Source organism: Anomaloglossus baeobatrachus, chromosome 4 (genome assembly GCF_048569485.1).
Source record: "Anomaloglossus baeobatrachus isolate aAnoBae1 chromosome 4, aAnoBae1.hap1, whole genome shotgun sequence".
Taxonomy (NCBI): Eukaryota; Metazoa; Chordata; class Amphibia; order Anura; family Aromobatidae; genus Anomaloglossus; species Anomaloglossus baeobatrachus.
This window is the reverse complement of record NC_134356.1, coordinates 61,899,910-61,924,909: the sequence shown is the minus strand read 5'-3', so window position 1 is coordinate 61,924,909 and position 25,000 is coordinate 61,899,910. Positions and strand designations below refer to the sequence as shown.

Here is a 25,000-nt window from a genome sequence, read left to right as displayed (position 1 = left end):
ACAAGAATAGACTGTCGAGTTTCACATGAAAGTTCTCTTTTTCTGGTCATTTTGAGAGTTTAATGGCACCAACAAATGTAATGCTCCAGATTCTCAACTAGCTCAAAGGAAGGTCAATTTCATAGCTTCTCTAATCAGCAAAACTGTTTTCAGCTGTGCTAACATGCTTGCACAAGGGTTTTCAAGGAATTTCTAAATATCCATTAGCCTTCTAACACAGCAAACACAATGTACCATTAGAACACTGGAGTGGTGGTTGTTGGAAATGGGCCTCTATACACCTATGTAGATATTGCATTCAAAACCTGACGTTTGCAGCTAGAATAGTCATTTATCACATTAACAATGTATAAAGAGTATTTCTGTTTAATTTAATGTTCGCTTCATTGAAGAAAAAAAAAAAAAGTGCTTTTCTTTCAAAAATAAGGACATATCTAAGTGGCCCTAAACTTTTGAACTATAGTGTAAGTTTAAATATAAAATTATCAGTGTCTGCATGATGTAATTTCCCAATTACAGCTGTGAAATGTTAAGGTGTCTAGGAATTTACATTCCAAAGCCTTGCATGCACATACATGCGGTTTGGCTGGGTTGATCTTACTGACAGATTCCCTTTAATCGAACCAATGGAGAAAGTTGCAAAATCAGTGAGAAATTACTATGAATAATACAAGAGGTAAAATTCAATTAACCTATGATAGATTGGCTCAGCTGAAATCGGATTGTACTGGCATATGAGGTTAATTCGGGTGTATGTACCCTAGGTGTAACCAATCCTGTATCTAAGGGGGTACTTGCTTTTGAAACGTGCAGAATAGTATAGTCGTAAATTTTGGGGGTTTTGGCCCGGTGTTGTGATATACATGGTGGTCAAAAAGTAGGTGGACAGTATGTGTAATAGGGTTATGAAGGGCGAGATTTATCACACATGTTGTAAAGTGAAATAGACTCCGTTGCCCTTCGCAACCAATCAGATTCCACTTTTCATTCTTCAGACTCTTTGGAAAATGAAAGGTGGAATCTAATTGGTTGCTGAGGGCAACTGAGTCCGTTCACAGATCCAGTTTTCAGAGATAAATCTCCCCCAAATCGGTTTTCTTTTCAGAAAATTCAGATAACCCATAAAGGCAAATAATTTAAATACAGATCAAAGAAAATGGATTTTAAAATAGTATTAGAAATCTCAAAATGCTGTAAACGTTAGAGCAAATTGGGTTGAAACATTTGAAATTCAAGCACCAAAGAGACAAACCATTTACCACATCGATGACAAATTCGATGCCACTGGCTCAATCCTTAATGCTCCAAAAACTGGTCGACCCAAAACAGCCTGTACAGAAGATAAACAATTTGTTGCTGAAATATTTGTTCAGAGTCCAAAAAAGTCCCCAGAAGAGTCTCTTTAGAATTGGGAATTTCACGAGCTTCTATCATGCGAATCCTGAAATCTATTGGGTGGAAAATTTATCGTCCATGTCTAATTCATGGTTAATTGAAGGATGATCCAGACAGACGGCTGCCATTTAGTGAGATTATGCTTAACGAAATTGAAGAAAATCCAGTAATTTTCGATAACATTAAGTGGAGTGATGAAGCTTCTTTCAAATTATCCGGCCATACTAACAGACATAGTTGTATTTACTGGTATAATGAGAACATGCACTTAACATTAGAGCAACAGCTAAATGAGCCTGGTGTCAATGTTTGGGGTGGTATTTCAAGTTTTGGTGTTTTAGGACCAATATTTTTTGATGGAACAGTCACAGGAGATAAGTATCCCGAAATTCTAATGAATCAAGTTGTTCCCCAGTTACAGCAAAAGCCTAATTCAAATGACCTTTATTTCCAACAAGATGGGGCCCCTCAACATCATTCAAGAGTAGTCCGCGAGTATCTTCATTAAACATTTCCTAATAAATGGATTGGCCGAAGAGGCCCACTTGATTGGCCGGCACGTTCACCAGACTTGACACCAATGGATTTTTTTTCTTTTGGGGAGTATTCAAGGACAAAGTTTATAGTCGAAAAACAAAAATAGTCAGTGATTTGATAAATTACATAAGAGATGCATTTCAAGAAATGAATACCCAAAGAGACTTGTGCAAAAATGTTTGTCAGCGTAAGAGGCAGACTTCAAAGCTGTTGGACACACCTTCTCATTCAAAGAGTTTTCTTTATTTTCATGACTCTGATTCACATTGAAGGCATCAAACTATGAATTAACACATGTGGAATGAAATAATTAACAAAGTGTAAAACAGCTGAAAATTATGTCTTATATTCTAGGTTCTTCAAAGTAACCACCTTTTGCTTTGATTACTGCTTTGCACACTCTTGGCATTCTCTTCATTAGCTTCAAGCGGTAGTCACCAGAAATGGTTTTCACTTCACAGGTGTGCCCTGTCAGGTTTAATAAGTGGTATTTCTTGCCTTATAAATGGGGTTGGGACCATCAGTTGTGTTGTGCAGAAGTCTGGTGGATACACATCTGATAGTCCTACTGAATAGACTGTTAGAATTTGTATTATGGCAAGAAAAAAGCAGCTAAGAAAAAAACGAGTGGCCATCATTACTTTAAGAAATGAAGGTCAGTCCGAAAAATTGAGAAAACCTTGAAAGTGTCCCCAAGTGCAGTGGCAAATACCATCAAATGCTACAAAGAAATTGGCTCACATGAGGACCGCCCCAAGAAAGGAAGACCAAGAGTCACCTCTGCTGCGGAGGATACGTTTATCCGAGTCACCAGCCTCAGAAATCGCAGTTTAACAGCAGCTCAGATTAGAGATCAGGTAAATGCCACACAGAGTTCTAGGAGCAGACACATCTCTAGAACAACTGTTAAGAGGGGACTTTGTGCAGCAGGCCTTCATGGTAAAATAGCTGCTAGAAAACCACTGCTAAGGACAGGCAACAAGCAGAAGAGACTTGTTTGGGCGAAAGAACACAAGGAATGGACATTAGACCAGTGGAAATCTGTGCTTTGGTCTGATGAGTCTAAATTTGAGATCTTTGGATCCAACCACCGTGTCTTTGTGCGACGAAGCATGGAGGTGAAGGTGTGATGGTGTGGGGGTGCTTTGCTGGTGACACTGTTGGGGATTTATTCAAAATTTAAGGCATACTGAACCAGCATGGCTACCACAGCATCTTGCAGCGGCGTGCTATTCCATCCGGTTTTCATTTAGTTGGACCATCATTTATTTTTCAACAGGACAATGACCTCAAACACACCTCCAGGCTGTGTAAGGGCTATTTGACTAAGAAGGAGAGTGATGGGGTGCTACGCCAGATGACCTGGCCTCCACAGTCACCAGACCTGAACCCAATTGAGATGGTTTGGGGTGAGCTGGACCGCAGAGTGAAGGCAAAAGGGCCAACAAGTGCTAAGCATCTCTGGGAACTCCTTCAAGACTGTTGGAAGACCATTTCCGGTGACTACCTCTTGAAGCTCATCAAGAGAATGCTAAGAGTGTGCAAAGCAGCAATCAAAGCAAAAGGTGGCTACTTTGAAGAACCTAGAATATAAGACATATTTTCAGTTGTTTCACACTTTTTTGTTAAGTATTTCATTCCACTTGTGTTAATTCATAGTTTTGATGCCTTCAATTTTCAGAGTCATGAAAATAAAGAAAACTCTTTGAATGAGGTGTGTCCAAACTTTTGGTCTGAACTGTGTATTTATTTATTTAATATATATATATATATACATATATATATATATATATAATATATGTATACACACACACACACACACACACACACACATGTATATATATACACACATACATACAGTCATATGAAAAAGTTTGGGCACCCCTATTAATGTTAACCTTTTTCCTTTATAACAATTTGGGTTTTTGCAACAGCTATTTTAGTTTCATGTATCTAACAACTGATGGACTGAGTAATATTTCTGGATTGAAATGAGGTTTATTGTATTAACAGAAAATGTGCAATCCGCATTTAATCAAAATTTGACCGGTGCGCTGCTTGCTAATGGCACCGGTCACCTAGCTGCTGAGCTCCAGCCACCTCGACTCCTAACCGGCTCACTGCGGCTCACCAGTGGCACCAATCTCTCTGCACACGGGGGGAAAGTGCTGCGGAGGTACCCAGGAACGTGGCATGCCAAGGGGAAAGTCCCAGAAGAAGCCATCCCCGGCGAAAGTTACAGACTTCTTCTCCAGCACGGGAAGAGGGAAAATGGCAGCAGCATCCTCCTCCACAGCTTCCTCACGCTCATCCAGGAGGGGATCCACAGCAGGCCCAGACTTGGACACAGACGCTGCAGATATACCGCTTACCAAAGGTACCATGCAGAAACTGCTCAGTGCCCTCCGCTCATCACTGCAGCAGGATTGGAAAGATATGGTGGCTGAGCTGAGGGGAGATATCACTGCCATAGGCAGTCGCACAGCACACATTGAAACTAAAATGCAGGAGCTGACAAAGTCACACAATAGCCTCATTGATGCCAATGCAGCACTGGAGGAACAAGTGCAAAAGCTCCATACCAAGGTCTTGGATTTAGAGGACAGGTCCCGCAGAAACAACATAAGAATCAGAGGAATTCCAGAGGACATACCAGACAAGGGGCTGCAGAGCTTTCTAGGCTCCTTGCTGCAGGAGCTGCTCCCAGACCTGTCTGCAACTGATTTCCTGGTGGACAGAATACACAGAGTCCCTAAGCCTAAATCCCTCAGTGCTGATGCCCCCCGGGACACTTTGGCTCGCCTGCACTTTTACAAGACCAAAGAAGCCCTGCTGCAAGCCCTGAGAAGGAGGCCGCCTCTGTCTGAGCAATTCCAGCACCTGTCCATTTTTCCGGATCTGTCTGCAGGAACCCTGGCAAAAAGGAGGGAATTTGCCCCTTATACCAAAATTCTCAGGGATGAAGCTATATCCTATAGATGGGGTTTCCCTGTAAAGATCCTGCTTTTCCGTGCAGGAAACACCCACGTCTGCCATTCCCCACAACAGTTGGCAAAGCTCCTATCCTCATGGAACATGGCAAATCTCCCGGCCAGATCTCCAAGAGCCACAGGATCATCCCAAAGGGATAAAGTGAATGAAGATTGGTCCGTCGCGTGAGTTATGTGATATGTCTGAGTCGCGGCTGAGACTTAGTTGCTACTTTTAAGGTCCGCTGGTTCTGTTCAACCAGGACCCTGAGCCCCCATGGCGGTACATTTCCACCATACCGCAGGCCCCCTTTTTGGGCTTTTTTCTATGTGGACTGATGCTCCCTACATCAGTAATGTTAGTGATGTTAATGTTGTCAGTGTTATCTCTTTCCTGCCTAACCTTCCTTTCTCCCCCCGCAGCTCTAGGCAAGAGACTTTTTTTCATGTACAATGGTACTGAACTGTATGTCTATAAATGTTAGGGGCCTGAACTCGCCAGCCAAGAGATCCATGTTTTGGCGGGAAGTGGTTAAATCCAAATGTGACGTGATTTGTGGTCAAGAGTCTCATCTCCTCCAAGGGGACTCGCACAGGTTAAATAATGCTAAATTTCCTTTCATACTGCTGGCTTGTGGGAAAAAAAAAAAGGCTGGAGTATTCATTTGTGTAAAAAATACTGTTGCGTTCACACTACATTCCCAACATTTAGACCCTGAAGGTAGATACGCCATTATTAATTGCTCCATAAATGGCTCTAAGTATACTATTGCAACCCTTTACGCCCCCAACTCTGGTCAGATCAGCTTTCTGCGGAGGTTTCTTTCCAAGCTTTCATCCGTTACAGAGGGTAAGCAAATAATCTGCGGGGATTTTAACATGTTAATGTCCAGCACTCTGGATTGCTCCAATACTGCTGTAAAGAGGAAGGAAATGATCACAATAATTTCAGAAAGGCATCTCCATGATATATGGAGATACCAACATGCAAATGAGAGGGACTACACATTCTTCTCACCTCGGTTCACCTCATACAGCAGATTGGACTACTTTCTGGTTGAAAGCTCACTTATTTTGGATTGCTCAGATTCAAAAATTGGACTTATAGCTTGGTCGGACCATGCCCCCATATACCTGACAGTCCAGGAGCAAAGCCGCACGCCCGTTTTTACCCGGTGGCGCATGAATGACTCCCTCCTGGCCTGTAGACAAATCTCTGAGGAGTTGCAGGCCGACCTCGCAGAGTTTTTTAAATTTAATGACAACAAGGAGGTGACAGAGGAAACGCTATGGTCTGCACACAAGGCCTTTATTAGGGGGTCATTCATCAAAATTGCCACTAGGGAGAAAAGGAGGCGTCAGGCAACTTCCAAAGCTCTACTGTCCCACATAGCGCTTTTGGAAGCCCACAATAAATCTGCCCCAAACATGTCAACATCTGACGAACTCAGGAAACTAAGAACACAGCTCCGCCAATTGCTGATGGTAGACTATGAGAAAAATTTAAGATCCCTCAAACAGCGGTACTATATGATGGGTGACAGGGCGGGTGCCTTACTAGCCAGGAGGGTTAAAAAACGAGAAATGCAAAACAAAATTGAATACCTCGTGACGGGTTCTAATGCCACAATACGCAACCCAACGGAAATAGCCAATGCATTCGCTGATTTTTATCAGTCTCTCTACAACCTTAAAAATGACCCCAATGCCCCAAAGCCTACCCAATCGGCAATTAATTCCTTCTTAAACAATATTAATCTTCCTCGGTTATCTACAGTACATCTAGAGCAACTAAATTCCCCTTTCTCCCTGGAAGAGGTTCGCCAGGCGGTGATCACAGCCAAAAGAAATTCAGCTCCAGGCCCAGACGGCCTCACTAACTCCTATTATAGGCAATTCACTGAAACCCTGTCTCCTTTCCTCCTGAGACTTTTCTCCTCTTGGCGAGCCACAGCAGATATTTCACCAAATAATCTAGAGGCCATTATAACTACCCTGCCAAAGCCAGGAAAACCCCCTACATCACCAGGAAACGTCAGGCCAATATCCCTCCTAAACTGCGACTTAAAATTGTACGCCAAAATAATCTCAGCTAGAATACATAAAGTCCTTCCATCACTGATTTCCCCGGATCAAGTGGGGTTTGTGGCGGGGAGGCAGGCGAAAGATGGGACGAGACGTATGCTGGACCTGATTGCGGTGGCTGAGGGGAGGAAAATCCCCAGTGTATTCCTGTCCTTGGACGCAGAGAAGGCGTTTGACAGGGTGCACTGGGGATATCTGAAATCTGTACTGGCCAAGTTTGGATTTGAAGGCCCCATACTTACCGCCATAATGGCACTATACTCTAACCCTAACGCCAAAGTTCTGGCATCCGGATTTATATCTCGGAGTTTTGAATTATCCAATGGGACACGCCAGGGGTGTCCGCTCTCCCCTATCATCTATGCCCTTGCTATAGAGCCTCTGGCGCAGACTATCCGTGAATGCCCTCGGATCTCGGGGATTAGAGTGGGGAGTACAAACCATGTGATTAGTCTATATGCGGATGATGTGATGTTATCCTGCACTAATGTAGAGGTGTCCCTAAAACACGTAATGGAGATCCTGTCCTCCTTCGCTCAAGTCTCGTATTACAAGCTTAATATTACCAAGTCCTTAATTTTTCCGCTCTTCCTGCCCGCCTCAACTAGAGCCACTCTTTCTCATCTTTACCCTTTCAAATGGGAAGACGAGGGTATCCCCTACCTGGGTATTATACTGGCCCCGCTACACTCCGTGATCCGGAAAAATCTGCTGACCCTGCACACCTCACTGGATAGAGAACTTACTCGCCTTTCTCTTCTCCCGCTCTCTTGGGTGGCGAGAATGCAGACCTTTAAAATGATCTGCCTCCCAAAAATTATCTACTTACTTCGGTGCCTGCCCCTAACAATTCCGCAACAGTATCTCACCAAAATTCATTCGCTCATGAGTAAATTTATATGGGCTGGGAAAAAACCTAGAATAGCCCTGAGATGCATGCATGCCCCGTTAAGTGGTGGAGGAATGGGTATTCCTAATATTCTAACATACCACAGAGCCGCTATCCTGGAACCGGCTCGAGATTGGTGGAGGAATGATTCAGACTTAAGATGGTTACAGATTGAGTACACCTGGGCACAGGTCCACTCCCCTAAACAATTCATAGACTCCCTGCTCCTAACCCCTTCGCCCCCCGGCGATCTTCTACCCACCACAGCAGCTCTAAAGAAAGCTTGGTCCTTGTGGAGCAAGCCAGTGTCACATGCTTTAGGTCCCAGCATTCCCCTTAGATCGCTAGAAGCCTTCATTCCGAACTTGAATCTTGCCGCCTGGACACGTGGAGGTCCAATCACCCTAGCAGATCTCTATAGAGAAGGCGTCCTACTCCCGTACTCAGAAATGTGTGATAAATTTAACCTTCCCCGACACAGTCTATTCCAGTTTTTTCAAATACGTCACTTTCTTCAGTCCGCTCCTCATCTCCCGGCTCCCACGACAGCTGACCACGCCTCAATTAAAAAATTCTTTCAAAATAGCAAAATCAGAGGCCTTTCATATATCCATAATATGCTAAACTCCCCACAACCGGACAAACAATTGCCGTATATGCTCAAATGGGAAAAAGATCTAGCTTCTCCGCTTCCGCCGCAAGAATGGTTCGCGGCCTCAAAATGGATCCACAAGTTCTCTTCTTGTCTCAATCATATAGAGCAATTAAAAAAGGTTCATCTGAGGTGGTACAACTCCCCTACTAAACTGGCTTCTTTTTCCCCACATGTGTCACCACTGTGCTGGAGGGGCTGCAACCACAGGGGCACCTTATGTCATATGTGGTGGTTTTGCCCTAAGTTATCTAACTTCTAGCAGGAGGTGTTCAATCTAATCCATGAGGTTACTAGTCTCCGCCTTTCTCCAAACCCAACCTTAGCGGTGCTACACATTGGCTTAGATGGGATCCCGGATCTTTTAAAAAACATCATTTCTCACATTCTCATAGCTGGCAGGTACTGTGTGGCATACAAGTGGAGGTCGGTGAGCCCCCCTACAAAAAGAGATCTAATTGAGAGGATCAACCTACACTGGCTATACGAAACCAACTTGGCCCCCAACCTAGAGAAGAGAACGGTGAGACTTAAACAATGGCACCCGTGGGCCACTTCCCTTTATGCAACGGCCCTCCCCCAGATACCGACACCTACACCATAAATAAATTGATTATGCCTAAGAATGTCTTGTAGAGCTGCTTCCCCCACCCCCTCTCTTTCCCCCCTCCCTCCCTGCTCCTATGTTCAGGTTGTTGTTGTAAGGGGTATTTAATGTCCCAGATTGATATTCTGATAATGGCTCGAGGCTATTCCACCTCTTGCTACTCAATGCTCCTGTTCTTGATGTTGTTGTATGAGAAGTTTGTATTTTTCTGAAAACTCAATAAAAACCTTTATGATAAAAAAAAAAAAATTTGACCGGTGCAAAAGTATGGGCACCCTTATCAATTTCTTGATTTGAACACTCCTAACTACTTTTTACTGACTTACTAAAGCACTAAATTGGTTTTGTAACCTCATTGAGCTTTGAACGTCATAGGCAGGTGTGAGGTAAATCCGGAGATATGACGATAGATCATGATATTCAAGTCAAGTCAGGAAGCCCTCTCCTGGTGTCACCCCCCCTTTCCTTCACACAACTCATTCAATCAGAAAAGTTACCACAGGGATAAATGGTTTGTTTAGCAGATAGGTGTCAGAGGAACTGGTCTGTGTTCCACTCACCCAGCAGAAGGCCATCTCCTCTGATATGGAGATTAGTGTCCTCTCAGGCCTTTACCACAAAGAGAGAGAGGAAGACCCCCTGGGAGCTGTGTCCACTCATCAAAAAAAGTGGACAGTGACCTGGTGAAACCAAAAGGAAGCTAGTCACCGCAGGAGAGCATACTGCTGGCTCCGTAATATCATACACAGTTATGATATTACCGTGCGTCTCAGCCATACACCCCCTACATCGTTAGAATCGGGACTTCGAGCCGAATCTGTGCATATCCTCGAAGTCTATGTGGCACCCTGGGGCAGCGAGATATAGAGAACTGCTAGTAGGAGTCTGGTAAATGAGTCGTGCTTGGACTCAAAATGCAGAGGGGACCCGGGCGGATCTGATGGCACCAGAACCGTCCCGATCAGACCTCCCAGTCCGGAGTTGCGGGTAATAGCCCCTTCTGGGATATTACTCTGACTCAATGCAGGGGGAGTGGCAGTGCTTCCCTGTGAGGTCACTAAGGTAGGAGGGGACCTGGATTTGCCCAGGTTGACAACCCCAATTCGACCATTTCCCAGTGGGTCACGTGTAGGAAACATCTGTGGGAAAGATCCTAGAAACCTGGTCTACAGCGCCCCCCTGTGGCCAGACGCACAAGGTAACTGATTGAATTGTATACCTGTTTGTAATCCATATCTTGCTTGTAACTGTACTCTGACCTATGTATATTCTGTAGATCCCCTATTGTATATATTGTAGTTTCTAGTGTGGCTTAGGCCGATTAAATTATATAATTAATATTGGGCTGTTCTGTTATCTCGATCTTGAACCCCACGCCTGTGTGTTCGGCTAATAGTTACCGTAAATCGGTTGGTGGCAGCAAGTTGTGCCAAGGATAATTGTGGGGCAGCCAGTGAGATTCGGAGAGGTTTTTATATATTCCGTCCGCGGAGGTCGGGGGAATATGCACCTCACTCTCACCGGGAGCCCTTCAATCATCGGCATAAGTAGAATAGCGGCCTCCTTGCTTATTGTGGGGCAATTCCATAATTGGCCTGACTAAGAGGGGCGCTAGAGAGCGCGTCACGTGCTCTGTCTGTCGGTCGGGAGGTATAAAGGAGGGGTGACTCCCGCTTGTTACCCCTCGATCGTGACATTCGTGGACAGCGCGGGGGATTTCTGAGTGACCCCCCGGCTGTTCGTGACATAGGTGTATCCAATCATGAGAAAAGGTATTTAAGGTGGCCACTTGCAAGTTGTTCTACTATTTGTATCTCCTATGAAGAGTGGCATCATGGGCTCCTCAAAACAACTCTCAAATGATCTGAAAACAAAGATTATTCAACATAGTTGCAGGGGAAGGATACAAAAAGTTGTCTCAGAGATTTAAACTGTCAGTTTCCACTATGAGGAACATAGTAAGGAAATGTAAGAAGACAGGTACAGTTCTTGTTAAGCCCAGAAGTGGCAGGCCAAGAAAAATATCAGAAAGGCAGAGAAGAAGAATGGTGAGAACAGTCAAGGACAATCCACAGACCACCTCCAAAGACCTGCAGCTTCATCTTGCTGCAGATGGTGTCAATGTGCATCGGTCAACAATACAGCGCACGTTGCACAAGGAGAAGCTGTATGGGAGAGTGATGCGAAAGAAGCTGTTTCTACAAGCACGCCACAAACAGAGTCGCCTGAGGTATGCAAAAGCACATTTGGACAAGCCAGTTACATTTTGGAAGAAGGTCCTGTGGACTGATTATTAAGATTGAGTTGTTTGGTCATACAAAAAGGTGTTATGCATGGAGGCAAAAAAACACGGCATTCCAAGAAAAGCACTTGCTACCCACAGTAAAATTTGGTGGAGGTTCCATCATGCTTTGGGGCTGTGTGGCCAATGCCGGCACCGGGAATCTTGTTAAAGTTGAGGGTCGCATGGATTCAACTCAGTATCAGCAGATTCTTGACAATAATGTGCAAGAATCAGTGACGAAGTTGAAGTTACGCAGTGGATGGATATTTCAGCAAGACAATGATCCAAAACACCGCTCCAAATCTACTCAGGCATTCATGCAGAGGAACAATTACAATGTTCTGGAATGGCCGTCCCAGTCCCCAGACCAGAATATCATTGAAAATCTGTGGGATGATTTGAAGCGTGCTGTCCATGCTCGGCGACCATCAAATTTAACTGAACTGGAATTGTTTTGTAAACAGCAATGGTCAAATCTACCTTCATCCAGGATCCAGGAACTCAAAAGCTACAGGAAGTGACTAGAGGCTGTTATTTTTTGCAAAAGGAGGATCTACAAAATATTAATGTCACTTTTATGTTGAGGTGCCCATACTTTTGCACCGGTGAAATTTCGTTTAAATGCGGATTGCACATTTTCTGTTAGTACAATAAACCTCATTTCAATTCAGAAATATTACTCAGTCCATCAGTTATTAGATATATGAAACTGAAATAGCTGCTGCAAAAACCCAAATTGTTATATAGAAAAAAGGTTAACATTAATAGGGGTGCCCAAACTTTTTCATATGGCTGTATTGTATATATTATATAAAACTGTATATACATACACACACAGTATATACATATATACTGTATATATACACGCACACATACCTATACATACATATACATACATACATGCATACGCACCCAAAGAACACCCATCTGCTTTTATATATATCTCACCTAACTATAGCAGTCATATACTTTCAAAATGTCCTCATTATCCCTAAAACATATTCTAGGCTGTATGTCATATAGAATAGTAACTGTAAAACTGTCAGCATTGTTAAAAGGAACATAAAATGGAGAGAAAGATAACGGTGTAGAAAATACAGCCAATATTCCTTTATTGTCATATCTAACATTCGGCGGCGGTGTGAGCAGAAGACGTAGGGCAGACAGAAATGAATCACAAGATTTTGTTCTCTTAGAAGCTAGAATCTCACCAGATAAGCTGCTCCACGTCCGGTTGATATCGCGTAAGGCTTGTTTCTCGGATATGGCCCTTTTAATCTCATCTAGAACCAGGTTCAGCTCCTTGGATCGTTTCAGGTTCTCTTGTTCAGCAGCATGAAGTCGATCCCTGAGGGCCAGGAACTCCCTCTGATAGACATCCACCACATCCCCTGAAAAATGGAAGAGGAAAGGTTAGCCTGGTTTTCCAGAGCAAATTGGGCTAACAGACTTGGAAAAAAAAATAGTTTAATAAAAAACAAAACATGATCAAAGTCGGAGGTAAACCAAGCCAAGAAGATGGATCTGCAGCGCGGACTCTGAGGCTGAGGACTGTAACACTGCCGGTTCCGTATGGGATTACTTTGCAACTAGCTCCTCTGGCACAAGCTAACCCTAAATATATACCTTCCCCCAATCTCCTCGCAGACTTCCCAATTAAATGCAAAAAGCATTAAGAAACTAATGCAACATTTTTAAAAGAAACAATTCAAGAAAAAAAAAAATTAAAACACAGTTCTGTCTACAATTACTCTATGTAAAAGCCGAGGAGCTCAGTAAATATATTCCGTTAATAATCTTGGGATTCGGCTTCAGTCCAGAGCTGCACTGACTATTCGGTTGACTTCACAGGTGAAATCTCCAGTCATTTCTTGCAAACTTCACAGCAATCACCTAAACACAACGTGATGAAACAAGTAGCATAATATCTGCATTTTGGTAGCTCAGCAATAAGCTTGTTAGCGGTTTCTTAAAGCAACCAGCAGAATTACAAATGCAGCTCTTGAGTATATTACAAGATATATCGTAAAAGATGTTACTTTTTTGCAAAACACATCTATATATACAAAACAAAGAAAGCAGGAAACACTGGCACCATTCAGCGAGCTAACAGAGCAATCTTCCTATTTCAGGTTTATACACGCATTATATGGCTTGTAAATTTCTTTGCATTCTGGCCACAGTGCTCATTCCAAAAGACAACAATCCATACAGTCCATGTGAAAAGAGACGGAAGGCACTCACCAGATATGCGGTAAAAAAAAGCTGTCTTATTCAACCATCAGGTCAGGGGGAAAGGCGTGAGGGAGGTGGGTACACACAATCCGTCGGACAACGGCCATCATCCGACAGATTTTGTGTACCCACCTCCCTCACGCCTTTCCCCCTGACTTGATGGTTGAATAAAACAGCTTTTTTACCGCATATCTGGTGAGTGCCTTCCGTCTCTTTTCACATGGAATACATCTATATATATATATATGCATATACTGTATGTTTAAATTGGCGTTCAAGATAAAACATACATCTCAATAGACTGATAGAAACATGACATAATTGAGGATAGAGCATACACAATAGATAGGTATTTTGGGATGATCATTAAACATCAGCGCTCTCCCCTAACTACTCTATACACATGAGCACTTGCTATTCCGAGAGTTTGTGTTCCGAGACGCTGCCGGACAACTCTGGCAGTGGCTTATCTCGCCGAGAACAAAAAGGATCAGCAGTCTGAGATCGGACTTGCCGGATTGTTACTACTCCCAATTTTACCTGTCAGCTTAGTCAGAAGGCCCCCATACACATTAGCTCAGCCCATCGATATCAGCGGATGGCTGTCAAAATGTAACAAGGCCTTCAAAGTGCTCATACACCTTTGACAGCTGTTGGGTGACAGACATCTCTCCTGTCTCGTACATATACACAAATGCACATTTACTGGCCAGGAGTACGTATGTTTTCTTTAGGTAGAGAGCTGTAAATGGCCACTAAACAACTTTCGGAATCTAATCTCCCAGAAGCACAAAAAAACGAAATCGAACATTCCCAATTGTTTTCCCAAACATCCCCGGTTGGTCATCTGGAAACCCCCCCATTCACATTAGTGAGCACAGCCCACTGCAATTAGTGGGATTGGCTGACTTGTTCTATTGTATCATGATCAGAGTAGGCAGCGCACCATTAGGAAATAATATAAAGGGTACAGGACGCCAGCTCCTTTAGAAGCAACCACTGAGCTTCTATAAAACTGGAGCAGATAGGAGGAAGGAACGCCACACAAAAAGCATGCGGAAACGTTTTATCCACTAATCAAGCCACAGAGGGAACATAAGTGGCGCAACATTTTGGATGGAACACGCTTAATCTGGAGTGTAAGCAATGGTCACTGCACATAAGTTAGGGAGATACAGTGTGTAGGGTGGGCTTCCGGTCAAAAGAACCATAGCAGGTTACAATCTTAGACAGTTTGTAGTGTGGATGTATTATTGTTTCCAGTTTTATCTTTTTTTTCTGTGGAGGTGAAGCACGTGCCATATCCTGGATCTCCCTAACTCATGTACAGTGAGCCTGAAGAAGGGTGTTGTAAGCGAAACGTTGCATCACTTATTTCTATACCTGTATAAGTGAATAGGGAATACTCTAAAGTCCTCCACCATGAACCTTTTGCTGTCCAGTTCTTTTTGGCCTGCTTTATGATAAATATTAACCCATTACTTGCAAAATTAGAAATTTTCATTTTCATTTTTATTTTATTAAATGAGACTTTAATTGAAAAACAAAAAAAATTAAAAATTAATATGAAATTTAAGCAAAATTAATGAATTTAATGAATAAATTAATTAATGATTAATTTAATTTAATGAATTTTAAGCAAAAGATTAGGCGTCCCAAACAAAAGACATTGGTAGATAATAGGTTAACAGCGTCTGGCAGACCCTACTGACTCACATGCTGGGCTAGTCTTACAGTATTCTGACAGGCGATGCCAACAGCAACTCCAAACAGAAAATAAAGAAAGCGCAAAAACGTCACAATTTGCAGTTAAAGGATGATTTTTTTTTATTTTTATGATTTTTGAGTCTATAACCTTCCACAATACAACCTGTCTAGTCATACTCCACCTTCTCACCCTCCCCCAACATCTCAGGGCAATAGACAGAACAGTCATCACCGTATGCTTTATTAATCTGTTAGGATTTCATTGAAACCCGCTATAATGAGGAAGTCGTACAGTTCAGTAAAACACCTCTTCCGGAATGATTAGAAGCAAATCTACAATAGAACCAGTACACAATGTAAGTGCCTGCTTTTATACAAGGAAATGTTTAACATTTCTTACTTTACCCCTGGTAAATACCTTTAATTTACTCTGAAAGAGGGAATAATGTGATTTTATGGCACCCCTGATGGACTAAGCGAAACGTTTCTTTTACAACATGAGCGGCTTATTTATCTGCAAATAAAGAAATTAAAGAGTCCTTGACTGCAAAATGGTTTAATAGCTTCTATGGCGGCTTTCATGTGTTTTTTTTTCAAACACTAATGTCCTAGGTGTTTTCTTGTCTGTATTCTCCGGGTTCAGGCTCGGAGGAAGGGGCCTATTCGGTTGTGCCGCATTTCAGGTGATCGCTCTGCCTTATCTTAGAGCAGTTTCACCAGGATCGCCGCCAGTAATAGTTCCTGCTCTGCAGTGTACGCTTCTGGTTTTTGTGAGTTGTTCTGATCTTGTCCCGTTACCTTGAGTTCCTTACCTGACCTCCGTTCCTCCCGTATTGTCTGTACTGCCTGTCTCCCTGACCTGCTTTGTGACCCTGGCCCCGCTCTCTACTCTGTACTTTTGTCCTCTCGGCTTCCAACCACGGCTTATCTGACCACAGCTCTACTACCCTTCTGTAACTGACGCTACTTCGTGGCTTACCGACCACCGGCTTCCACGTGACCTCCGCTTCTCTTGCTCCTCTGTACTGACATGACCTCCCGGCTTATGAAACTCGGCTTAATCGACTTCTCTGCAGACCGGCCCTGCCTTGGTACTAGTGACCCCTAGAGGGCAAACACCTCACTACACCTAGGAACTCTACACCATTCCAGTGTACCTGCGCCCCCTTGGTGGTGAGCGTTACATAAATGATCACTAGATTTTCAGATAGAGTGTGCACTGATTTAAAGTGTTATTCCAGCCGAAATAGATCAAGATTTATGCACTGGATTGGTGAGAACTGTTCAAGTCCCCAGACGCATTACTTCATAGAGGTCCCCAGACGCATTACTCCATAGAGGTCCCCAGACGCATTACTCCATAGAGGTCCCCAGACGCATTACTCCATAGAGGTCCCCAGACGCATTACTCCATAGAGGTCCCCAGACGCATTACTCCATAGAGGTCCCCAGACGCATTACTCCATAGAGGTCCCCAGACGCATTACTCCATAGAGGTCCCCAGACACATTACTCCATAGAGGTCCCCAGACACATTACTCCATAGAGGTCCCCAGACACATTACTCCATAGAGGTCCCCAGACACATTACTCCATAGAGGTCCCCAGACACATTACTCCATAGAGGTCCCCAGATGCATTACTCCATAGAGGTCCCCAGACGCATTACTCCATAGAGGTCCCCAGACGCATTACTCCATAGAGGTCCCCAGACGCATTACTCCATAGAGGTCCCCAGACGCATTACTCCATAGAGGTCCCCAGACACATTACTCCATAGAGGTCCCCAGACGCATTACTCCATAGAAGTCCCCAGATGCATTACTCCATAGAGGTCCCCAGACGCATTACTCCATAGAGGTCCCCAGACGCATTACTCCATAGAGGTCCCCAGATGCATTACTCCATAGAGGTCCCCAGACGCATTACTCCATAGAGGTCCCCAGACGCATTACTCCATAGAGGTCCCCAGATGCATTACTCCATAGAGGTCCCCAGACACATTACTCCATAGAGGTCCCCAGACACATTACTCCATAGAGGTCCCCAGACACTTTACGCCAAAGTTGTCCAATCTCGGTAATATCAGTGGATCAGCCAACGTGTTTCTGGGCTATCCGGACCCGCTCCGAAATAGGACATTGAGGGAGAAATGGATCAGTATATTGGAACTACTTTTGCTTTCTGGGAGATTAGGAGGGTCCTGACCAGGGAAAGCCCACCTTAATAAAAGACTAGTAATCTTTGCGAATCATGTAGGGTCATACACTACTGACAAGCCCATTTATTGGACAGTGTCAGACTCTATAGGGATATGCCTTTTGGACAAGTGGAATGGTAACGGCCAGTGTAGTCAACGGCACAATACAGCGTTCTACAAAAGATTTCCCCAAAGTGTTAAAGGAGTTGTCCGACATTAGCTTAACAAAAAATTTTGAGTTTATCTGTGCTGTATTGTCATATAAATCACACCTACATTGTTATTTTTTGTTTTCTAACTTTTGTTCCTCTTGAATTATCCCTTTATTCTCTGCAGCTCTTGTTTACATTCAGCTCCAGCAAACATGACCACTTCCTGTGCTGAACCTCAGTCAGAGCTGTCACCGCCCGGCCTCACTGTCCAGCCCCGCCCCCTGCACACACATTCCCTGTCAGTATTCTGCCCCAGCACCTGACCTGGTATCACTACAGCATTGCAAATAACAGCCCCACATCGGGCTGTGCACCGCACACGCACACATATGGCTCTGTACCGCACACGCACACATATGGCTCTGTACCGCACACGCACACATATGGCTCTGCACCGCACACATATGGCTCTGCACCGCACACATATGGCTCTGTACCGCACACGCACACATATGGCTCTGTACCGCACACGCACACATATGGCTCTGCACCGCACACATATGGCTCTGCACCGCACACATATGGCTCTGCACCGCACACATATGGCTCTGCACCGCACGCGCACACATATGGCTCTGTACCGCACACATATGGCTCTGCACACGCACACATATGGCTCTGCACCGCACCCGCACACATATGGCTCTGTACCGCACACGCACACATATGGCTCTGCACCGCACACATATGGCTCTGCACCGCACACATATGGCTCTGCACCGCACGCGCACACATATGGCTCTGTACCGCACACATATGGCTCTGTACCGCACGCGCACACATATGGCTCTGTACCGCACACATATGGCTCTGTACCGCACACGCACACATATGGCTCTGTACCGCACACGCACACATATGGCTCTGCACACGCACACATATGGCTCTGCACCGCACCCGCACACATATGGCTCTGTACCGCACACGCACACATATGGCTCTGCACCGCACACATATGGCTCTGCACCGCACACATATGGCTCTGCACCGCACGCGCACACATATGGCTCTGTACCGCACACATATGGCTCTGTACCGCACACGCACACATATGGCTCTGTACCGCACACGCACACATATGGCTCTGCACACGCACACATATGGCTCTGCACCGCACCCGCACACATATGGCTCTGTACCGCACACGCACACATATGGCTCTGCACCGCACACATATGGCTCTGCACCGCACACATATGGCTCTGCACCGCACGCGCACACATATGGCTCTGTACCGCACACATGGCTCTGTACCGCACACATATGGCTCTGTACCGCACACGCACACATATGGCTCTGTACCGCACGCGCACACATATGGCTCTGTACCGCACACATCTGGCTCTGTACCGCACACGCACACATATGGCTCTGTACCGCACACGCACACATATGGCTCTGCACACGCACACATATGGCTCTGCACCGCACCCGCACACATATGGCTCTGTACCGCACACGCACACATATGGCTCTGCACCGCACACATATGGCTCTGCACCGCACACATATGGCTCTGCACCGCACGCGCACACATATGGCTCTGTACCGCACACATATGGCTCTGTACCGCACGCGCACACATATGGCTCTGCACCGCACACGCACACACATGGCTCTGCACCGCACACGCACACACATGGCTCTGCACCGCACACGCACACATATGGCTCTGCACCGCACACGCACACATATGGCTCTGCACCGAACACGCACACATATGGCTCTGCATACGCACACATATGGCTCTGCACCGCACACGCACACATATGGCTCTGTACCGCACACATATGGCTCTGCACACACACACACATGGCTCTGCACTGCACACACACACACATGGCTCTGCACCGCACACGCACACATATGGCTCTGCACCGCACACGCACACATATGGCTCTGTGCCGCACACGCACACATATGGCTCTGTACCGCACACGCACACATATGGCTCTGCACACATGTGGCTCTGCACACGCACACATATGGCTCTGTACCGCACACGCACACATATGGCTCTGCACCGCACACATATGGCTCTGCACCGCACACATATGGCTCTGCACCGCACGCGCACACATATGGCTCTGTACCGCACACATGGCTCTGTACCGCACACATATGGCTCTGTACCGCACACGCACACATATGGCTCTGTACCGCACGCGCACACATATGGCTCTGTACCGCACACATCTGGCTCTGTACCGCACACGCACACATATGGCTCTGCACCGCACACGCACACATATGGCTCTGCACACGCACACATATGGCTCTGCACCGCACCCGCACACATATGGCTCTGTACCGCACACGCACACATATGGCTCTGCACCGCACACATATGGCTCTGCACCGCACACATATGGCTCTGCACCGCACGCGCACACATATGGCTCTGTACCGCACACATATGGCTCTGTACCGCACGCGCACACATATGGCTCTGCACCGCACACGCACACACATGGCTCTGCACCGCACACGCACACACATGGCTCTGCACCGCACACGCACACATATGGCTCTGCACCGCACACGCACACATATGGCTCTGCACCGAACACGCACACATATGGCTCTGCATACGCACACATATGGCTCTGCACCGCACACGCACACATATGGCTCTGTACCGCACACATATGGCTCTGCACACACACACACATGGCTCTGCACTGCACACACACACACATGGCTCTGCACCGCACACGCACACATATGGCTCTGCACCGCACACGCACACATATGGCTCTGTGCCGCACACGCACACATATGGCTCTGTACCGCACACGCACACATATGGCTCTGCACACATGTGGCTCTGCACACGCACACATATGGCTCTGTACCGCACACGCACACATATGGCTCTGCACCGCACACGCACACATATGGCTCTGGACCGCACACGCACACATATGGCTCTGTACCGCACACATATGGCTCTGCACCGCACACATATGGCTCTGCACAGGCACACATATGGCTCTGCAACGCACACATATGGCTCTGCACAGGCACACATATGGCTCTGTACCGCACACGCACACATATGGCTCTGACCCGCACACGCACACACTGGTGACGTCACCGCTGTGCTGAAGAGAGCACAGACAGCCGGAGGGACAGTGATGAGAAGCTGCGCTGCGCTGCTTCTCATCAGCACTTTCAAATGTACCGGCATCTGTGATCTGTGATGCCGGTACATTTGAATGTGCAATCCTGGGCAGGGGGCCCGGTGCTGGAGCTGACACCATGGCAGCTGCCGCCAGGCCCCGCCCCCAGGTCACGGACCCCACAGCAGTGCAGGGGGAGGTTACTGGAGAGTAACAGAGGTGCGGGGGAATGAGTGGGAGGGTGCAGGGAAGGGGGCGGCTCATCGCACTGTAGACACCCAGCAGGGAGGCAACATGCTGTTTCCACATTTGTATGTCGACATGGCCCTGCCCATGTTGACATGAAATGACCGGAAGCAGCAAAATCGCGGCAGGAGCGGTCACATGACCGCTCTGAGCCGGGGGAGAGGGGCTGACAGCAGGACAGGTAAGTGGTCTCTATCTACTTACCTGCCCCAATGTAGCCCAATAGGGAAATAAAAAAAAAAGTCAAAGAAGCCGGATAACCCCTTTAAGATATGGGGAATACATTTTATTTTATAATTTTTAATTTATTTTTTTTTTAAGATTGGTTATGTAAATTAATAGCAATTTATTCCCCCGACAGCTTTAGAAAGTTTTAATAGCAGCTGATTACCGTCCATGTTGGTTTTATTGTTCACTTAGAAATGTAATAATTCCACAATAATTGGAGTGGTACTCCAATCTGTAAGAATGTGCAACGCAAAGACTAAGAGCCCTAAATCCAGCAAATGAAGTTCATTATGTCTAATACTCCACAGTTAATACTTGCAATAGGTATCGCTGGCCCCACATAGCCCTGGCACAGAGCGATAAAATAGGGGTATATAATGCAAATAGCCTCTTCAGAAGGATGGGGACTTAATCTCTGGTGTTACCTATTGGATGAAAAGAAATGTCCAGGGAAATAAAGAGTAACCATTATTTTAATTTTTATAAATGAATAGTACACATGAAAATAAGCAACTTTGTAATGTATCTTATCAGACAGATCGGCTTTTTTTATCTGAAAGAATTCATCAGTCATTATAAAAATTCTCAATTTGGAGGTAAAAATCTGTATTCAGTGAAGACTTTTCCATTACTGAGATAGGAGATGGTGGCAGGTGCTGACGAGATCCTATGTAAACAGAAAGGAGGAGCCAGGGGCAGAGGGAGGCGCCAGGGGGTAGAGGGAGGCGCCAGGGGGTAGAGGGAGGCGCCAGGGGGTAGAGGGAGGCGCGAGGGGCAGAGGGAGGCGCGAGGGGCAGAGGGAGGGGCGACGGGCGAGAGGCAGAGGGAGGGGCGACGGGCGAGAGGCAGAGGGAGGGGCGACGGGCAGAGGGAGGGGCGACGGGCAGAGGGAGGGGCGACGGGCAGAGGGAGGGGCGACGGGCAGAGGGAGGGGCGACGGGCAGAGGGAGGGGCGACGGGCAGAGGGAGGGGCGACGGGCAGAGGGAGGGGCGACGGGCAGAGGGAGGGGCGACGGGCAGAGGGAGGGGCGACGGGCAGAGGGAGGGGCGACGGGCAGAGGGAGGGGCGACGGGCAGAGGGAGGGGCGACGGGCGAGAGGCAGAGGGAGGGGCGAGAGGCAGAGGGAGGGGCGAGAGGCAGAGGGAGGGGCGAGAGGCAGAGGGAGGGGCGAGAGGCAGAGGGAGGGGCGAGAGGCAGAGGGAGGGGCGAGAGGCAGAGGGAGGGGCGAGAGGCAGAGGGAGGGGCGAGAGGCAGAGGGAGGGGCGAGAGGCAGAGGGAGGGGCGAGAGGCAGAGAGAGGGGCGAGAGGCAGAGGGAGGGGCGAGAGGCAGAGGGAGGGGCGAGAGGCAGAGGGAGGGGCGAGAGGCAGAGGGAGGCGCGAGAGGCAGAGGGAGGCGCAAGGGGCAGAGGGAGGAGCTAGAGGCAGAGGGAGGAGCTAGAGGTAGAGGGAGGAGCTAGAGGCAGAGGGAGAAGCTAGAGGCAGAGCTCTTCCCCCTTCTAGCTACATAAAATCCCATCAATAATACCCGCCATCTCCTGTCTCAGTAATGGGAAAGTCCTCACTGAATACAGATTTCTCACACTTGAGAATTTTGATCATGACTGATCAATTCTGGCAGAGAAAAAAAGCAGATGTGTCTAAGATATATTACAAAGATGTTCCTTTTCATGTGTATATTCATTTATGAAATAAAAATTAAAATGACGGTTACACTTTAAATCCAACACCTAGAGCATGAGAAATGAGCACTAAAGACCCTGAAAAATATCATTTTTTTTGCAAAATACACAAAATAATCTAAAAGCACAGGTGACACGTTACAGAGACACAATATAGACCCGCTCACAACATATGTGGCGAAACAAGGTATCACATTGCAAAGGAATAAGAATGAATGTTCTACTTCCCACTGTTTTATTTATAGAGCTGATGAAACATTTAAGGTGTAAAAAAAAAGGTGGTAATAAAAAGGTAAGATAATACCTTATTATACAAGTTTAGCTAGTGCTGTAAATCCAGTGAGTTTGTAACCCCTGGGGTGGAGGGTCACTGGGCCACTCAGACTCACATTTCTTTATTTATAGGATATAGAATTAGCAGTTATGAGGACATACATTATTGACTTAGCCACATATTGGATGTAGCAATCCTGTAAGTCAATATTGACCCTTTAACCCCTTCATGACCATGGACGGATATATCCGTCATGGAGCGTGTCCTGTTAAGCCCCGCCCCCTGCCACAGGCAGGCGGCGGCGGTCGGCACATATCGGCCGTTTTCAAAAGCTGACATGTGTGCCTGCATGTTGCGAGTGGAATCGCTTCCACTCGCAACATTTAACCCCTTAAATCTCGCTGACAAAGTCTGGCAGCAAGATCTATATGCGCGCGGCCATGATTTTTACTTACCGCCGCCCCCACCAGAAGTCACGTGCATGATCACGTGACTTTCGGTGGTTGCCATCGTAGCACACGGTCATGTGATGATGCCTGCAGCTATGAAGTTTTACTTTCGTTTTCCCTCGGCCGGGAGCAGAGGGAAACAGGAAGTGACTGTATCTGCTGTTTACAGCTGTATAGCTGTGATCAGCAGATAGAGCGATCGGATTGCTGATCGCTATAGCCCCCTAAGGGGGACTAGTAAAATTAAAAAAAAAGTTTTAAAAAATAAAAAATAAAAAAAAACTAAAAGTTCAAATCACCCCCCTTTACCCCCATTGAAAATTAAAGGGTTAAAAAATAAATAAATATACACATATTTGGTATCGCTGCGTTCAGAAATGCCCGATCAAAATATAAAATCAATTAATCTGATTGGTAAACGGCGCAGTGGCAAAAAAATATCAAACGCCAAAATTACGTTTTTTGGTCGCCGCAAGTTTTATGCAAAATGCAATAACAGGCGATCAAAACGTAGCATCTGCGCAAAAATGGTACCATAAGAAACGTCAGCTCGAGACGCAAAAAATAAGCCATCACTGAGCCATAGATCCCAAAAAATGAGAACACTACGGGTTTCGGAAAATGGCGCAAAACGTGCGCCACTTTATTGGACAAGCTTGTGAATTTTTTTTTAACCCCTTAGATACAAGTAAACCTATATATGTTTGGTGTCTACAAACTCGCACCGACCTCAGGTATCATACCCACACATCAGTTTTACCATATAGTGAACACCATGAATAACACATCCCAAAAGCTATTGTGCCATCACACTTTTTTTGCAGTTTTTCCACACTTGGAATGTTTTTGCTGTTTCTAGTACACTATATGGTAAAACTTATGGTTTAATTTAAAAGTACAACTTGTCCCGCAAAAAACAAGCTGTCATATGGCAAGATTGACGGAAAAATAAAAAGGTTACGGCTCTCGGAAGAAGGGGAGCAAAAAACAAAAAGGCAAAAACGGAAAGTGCATTCTTTGGCTTATAAGTCTCCTTACAATGGCTTGGCACTCTGACTTGGGATCTATGGAGGAACTTGTGGAGAGGCCTCTCACCTAGCTAAATCAGATGTCCTGCTTTGTACTAAGGAGGGGCTAATACTCCAAAACACGTGTCTGCAAATGGAGTGTTTAGTTTGGCTGCTGATCCTAAATCATGTAGGAAGGCTCTCTACAGAATCCATATTGAC

At 45.9% G+C, this 25,000-nt stretch overlaps 1 protein-coding gene across 1 annotated transcript in view; it reads right to left on the bottom strand.

Annotated features, from left to right (window-relative positions):
- MGAT4B (alpha-1,3-mannosyl-glycoprotein 4-beta-N-acetylglucosaminyltransferase B) overlaps positions 1-25,000 on the bottom strand; it is a 511,447-nt gene that overhangs the window by 202,940 nt on the left and 283,507 nt on the right. Inside the window, exon 2 of the mRNA XM_075344381.1 lies at positions 12,630-12,809. Within this exon, the coding sequence (XP_075200496.1) occupies positions 12,630-12,809 (180 nt within the window). The remainder of the gene's footprint in view (positions 1-12,629; positions 12,810-25,000) is intronic.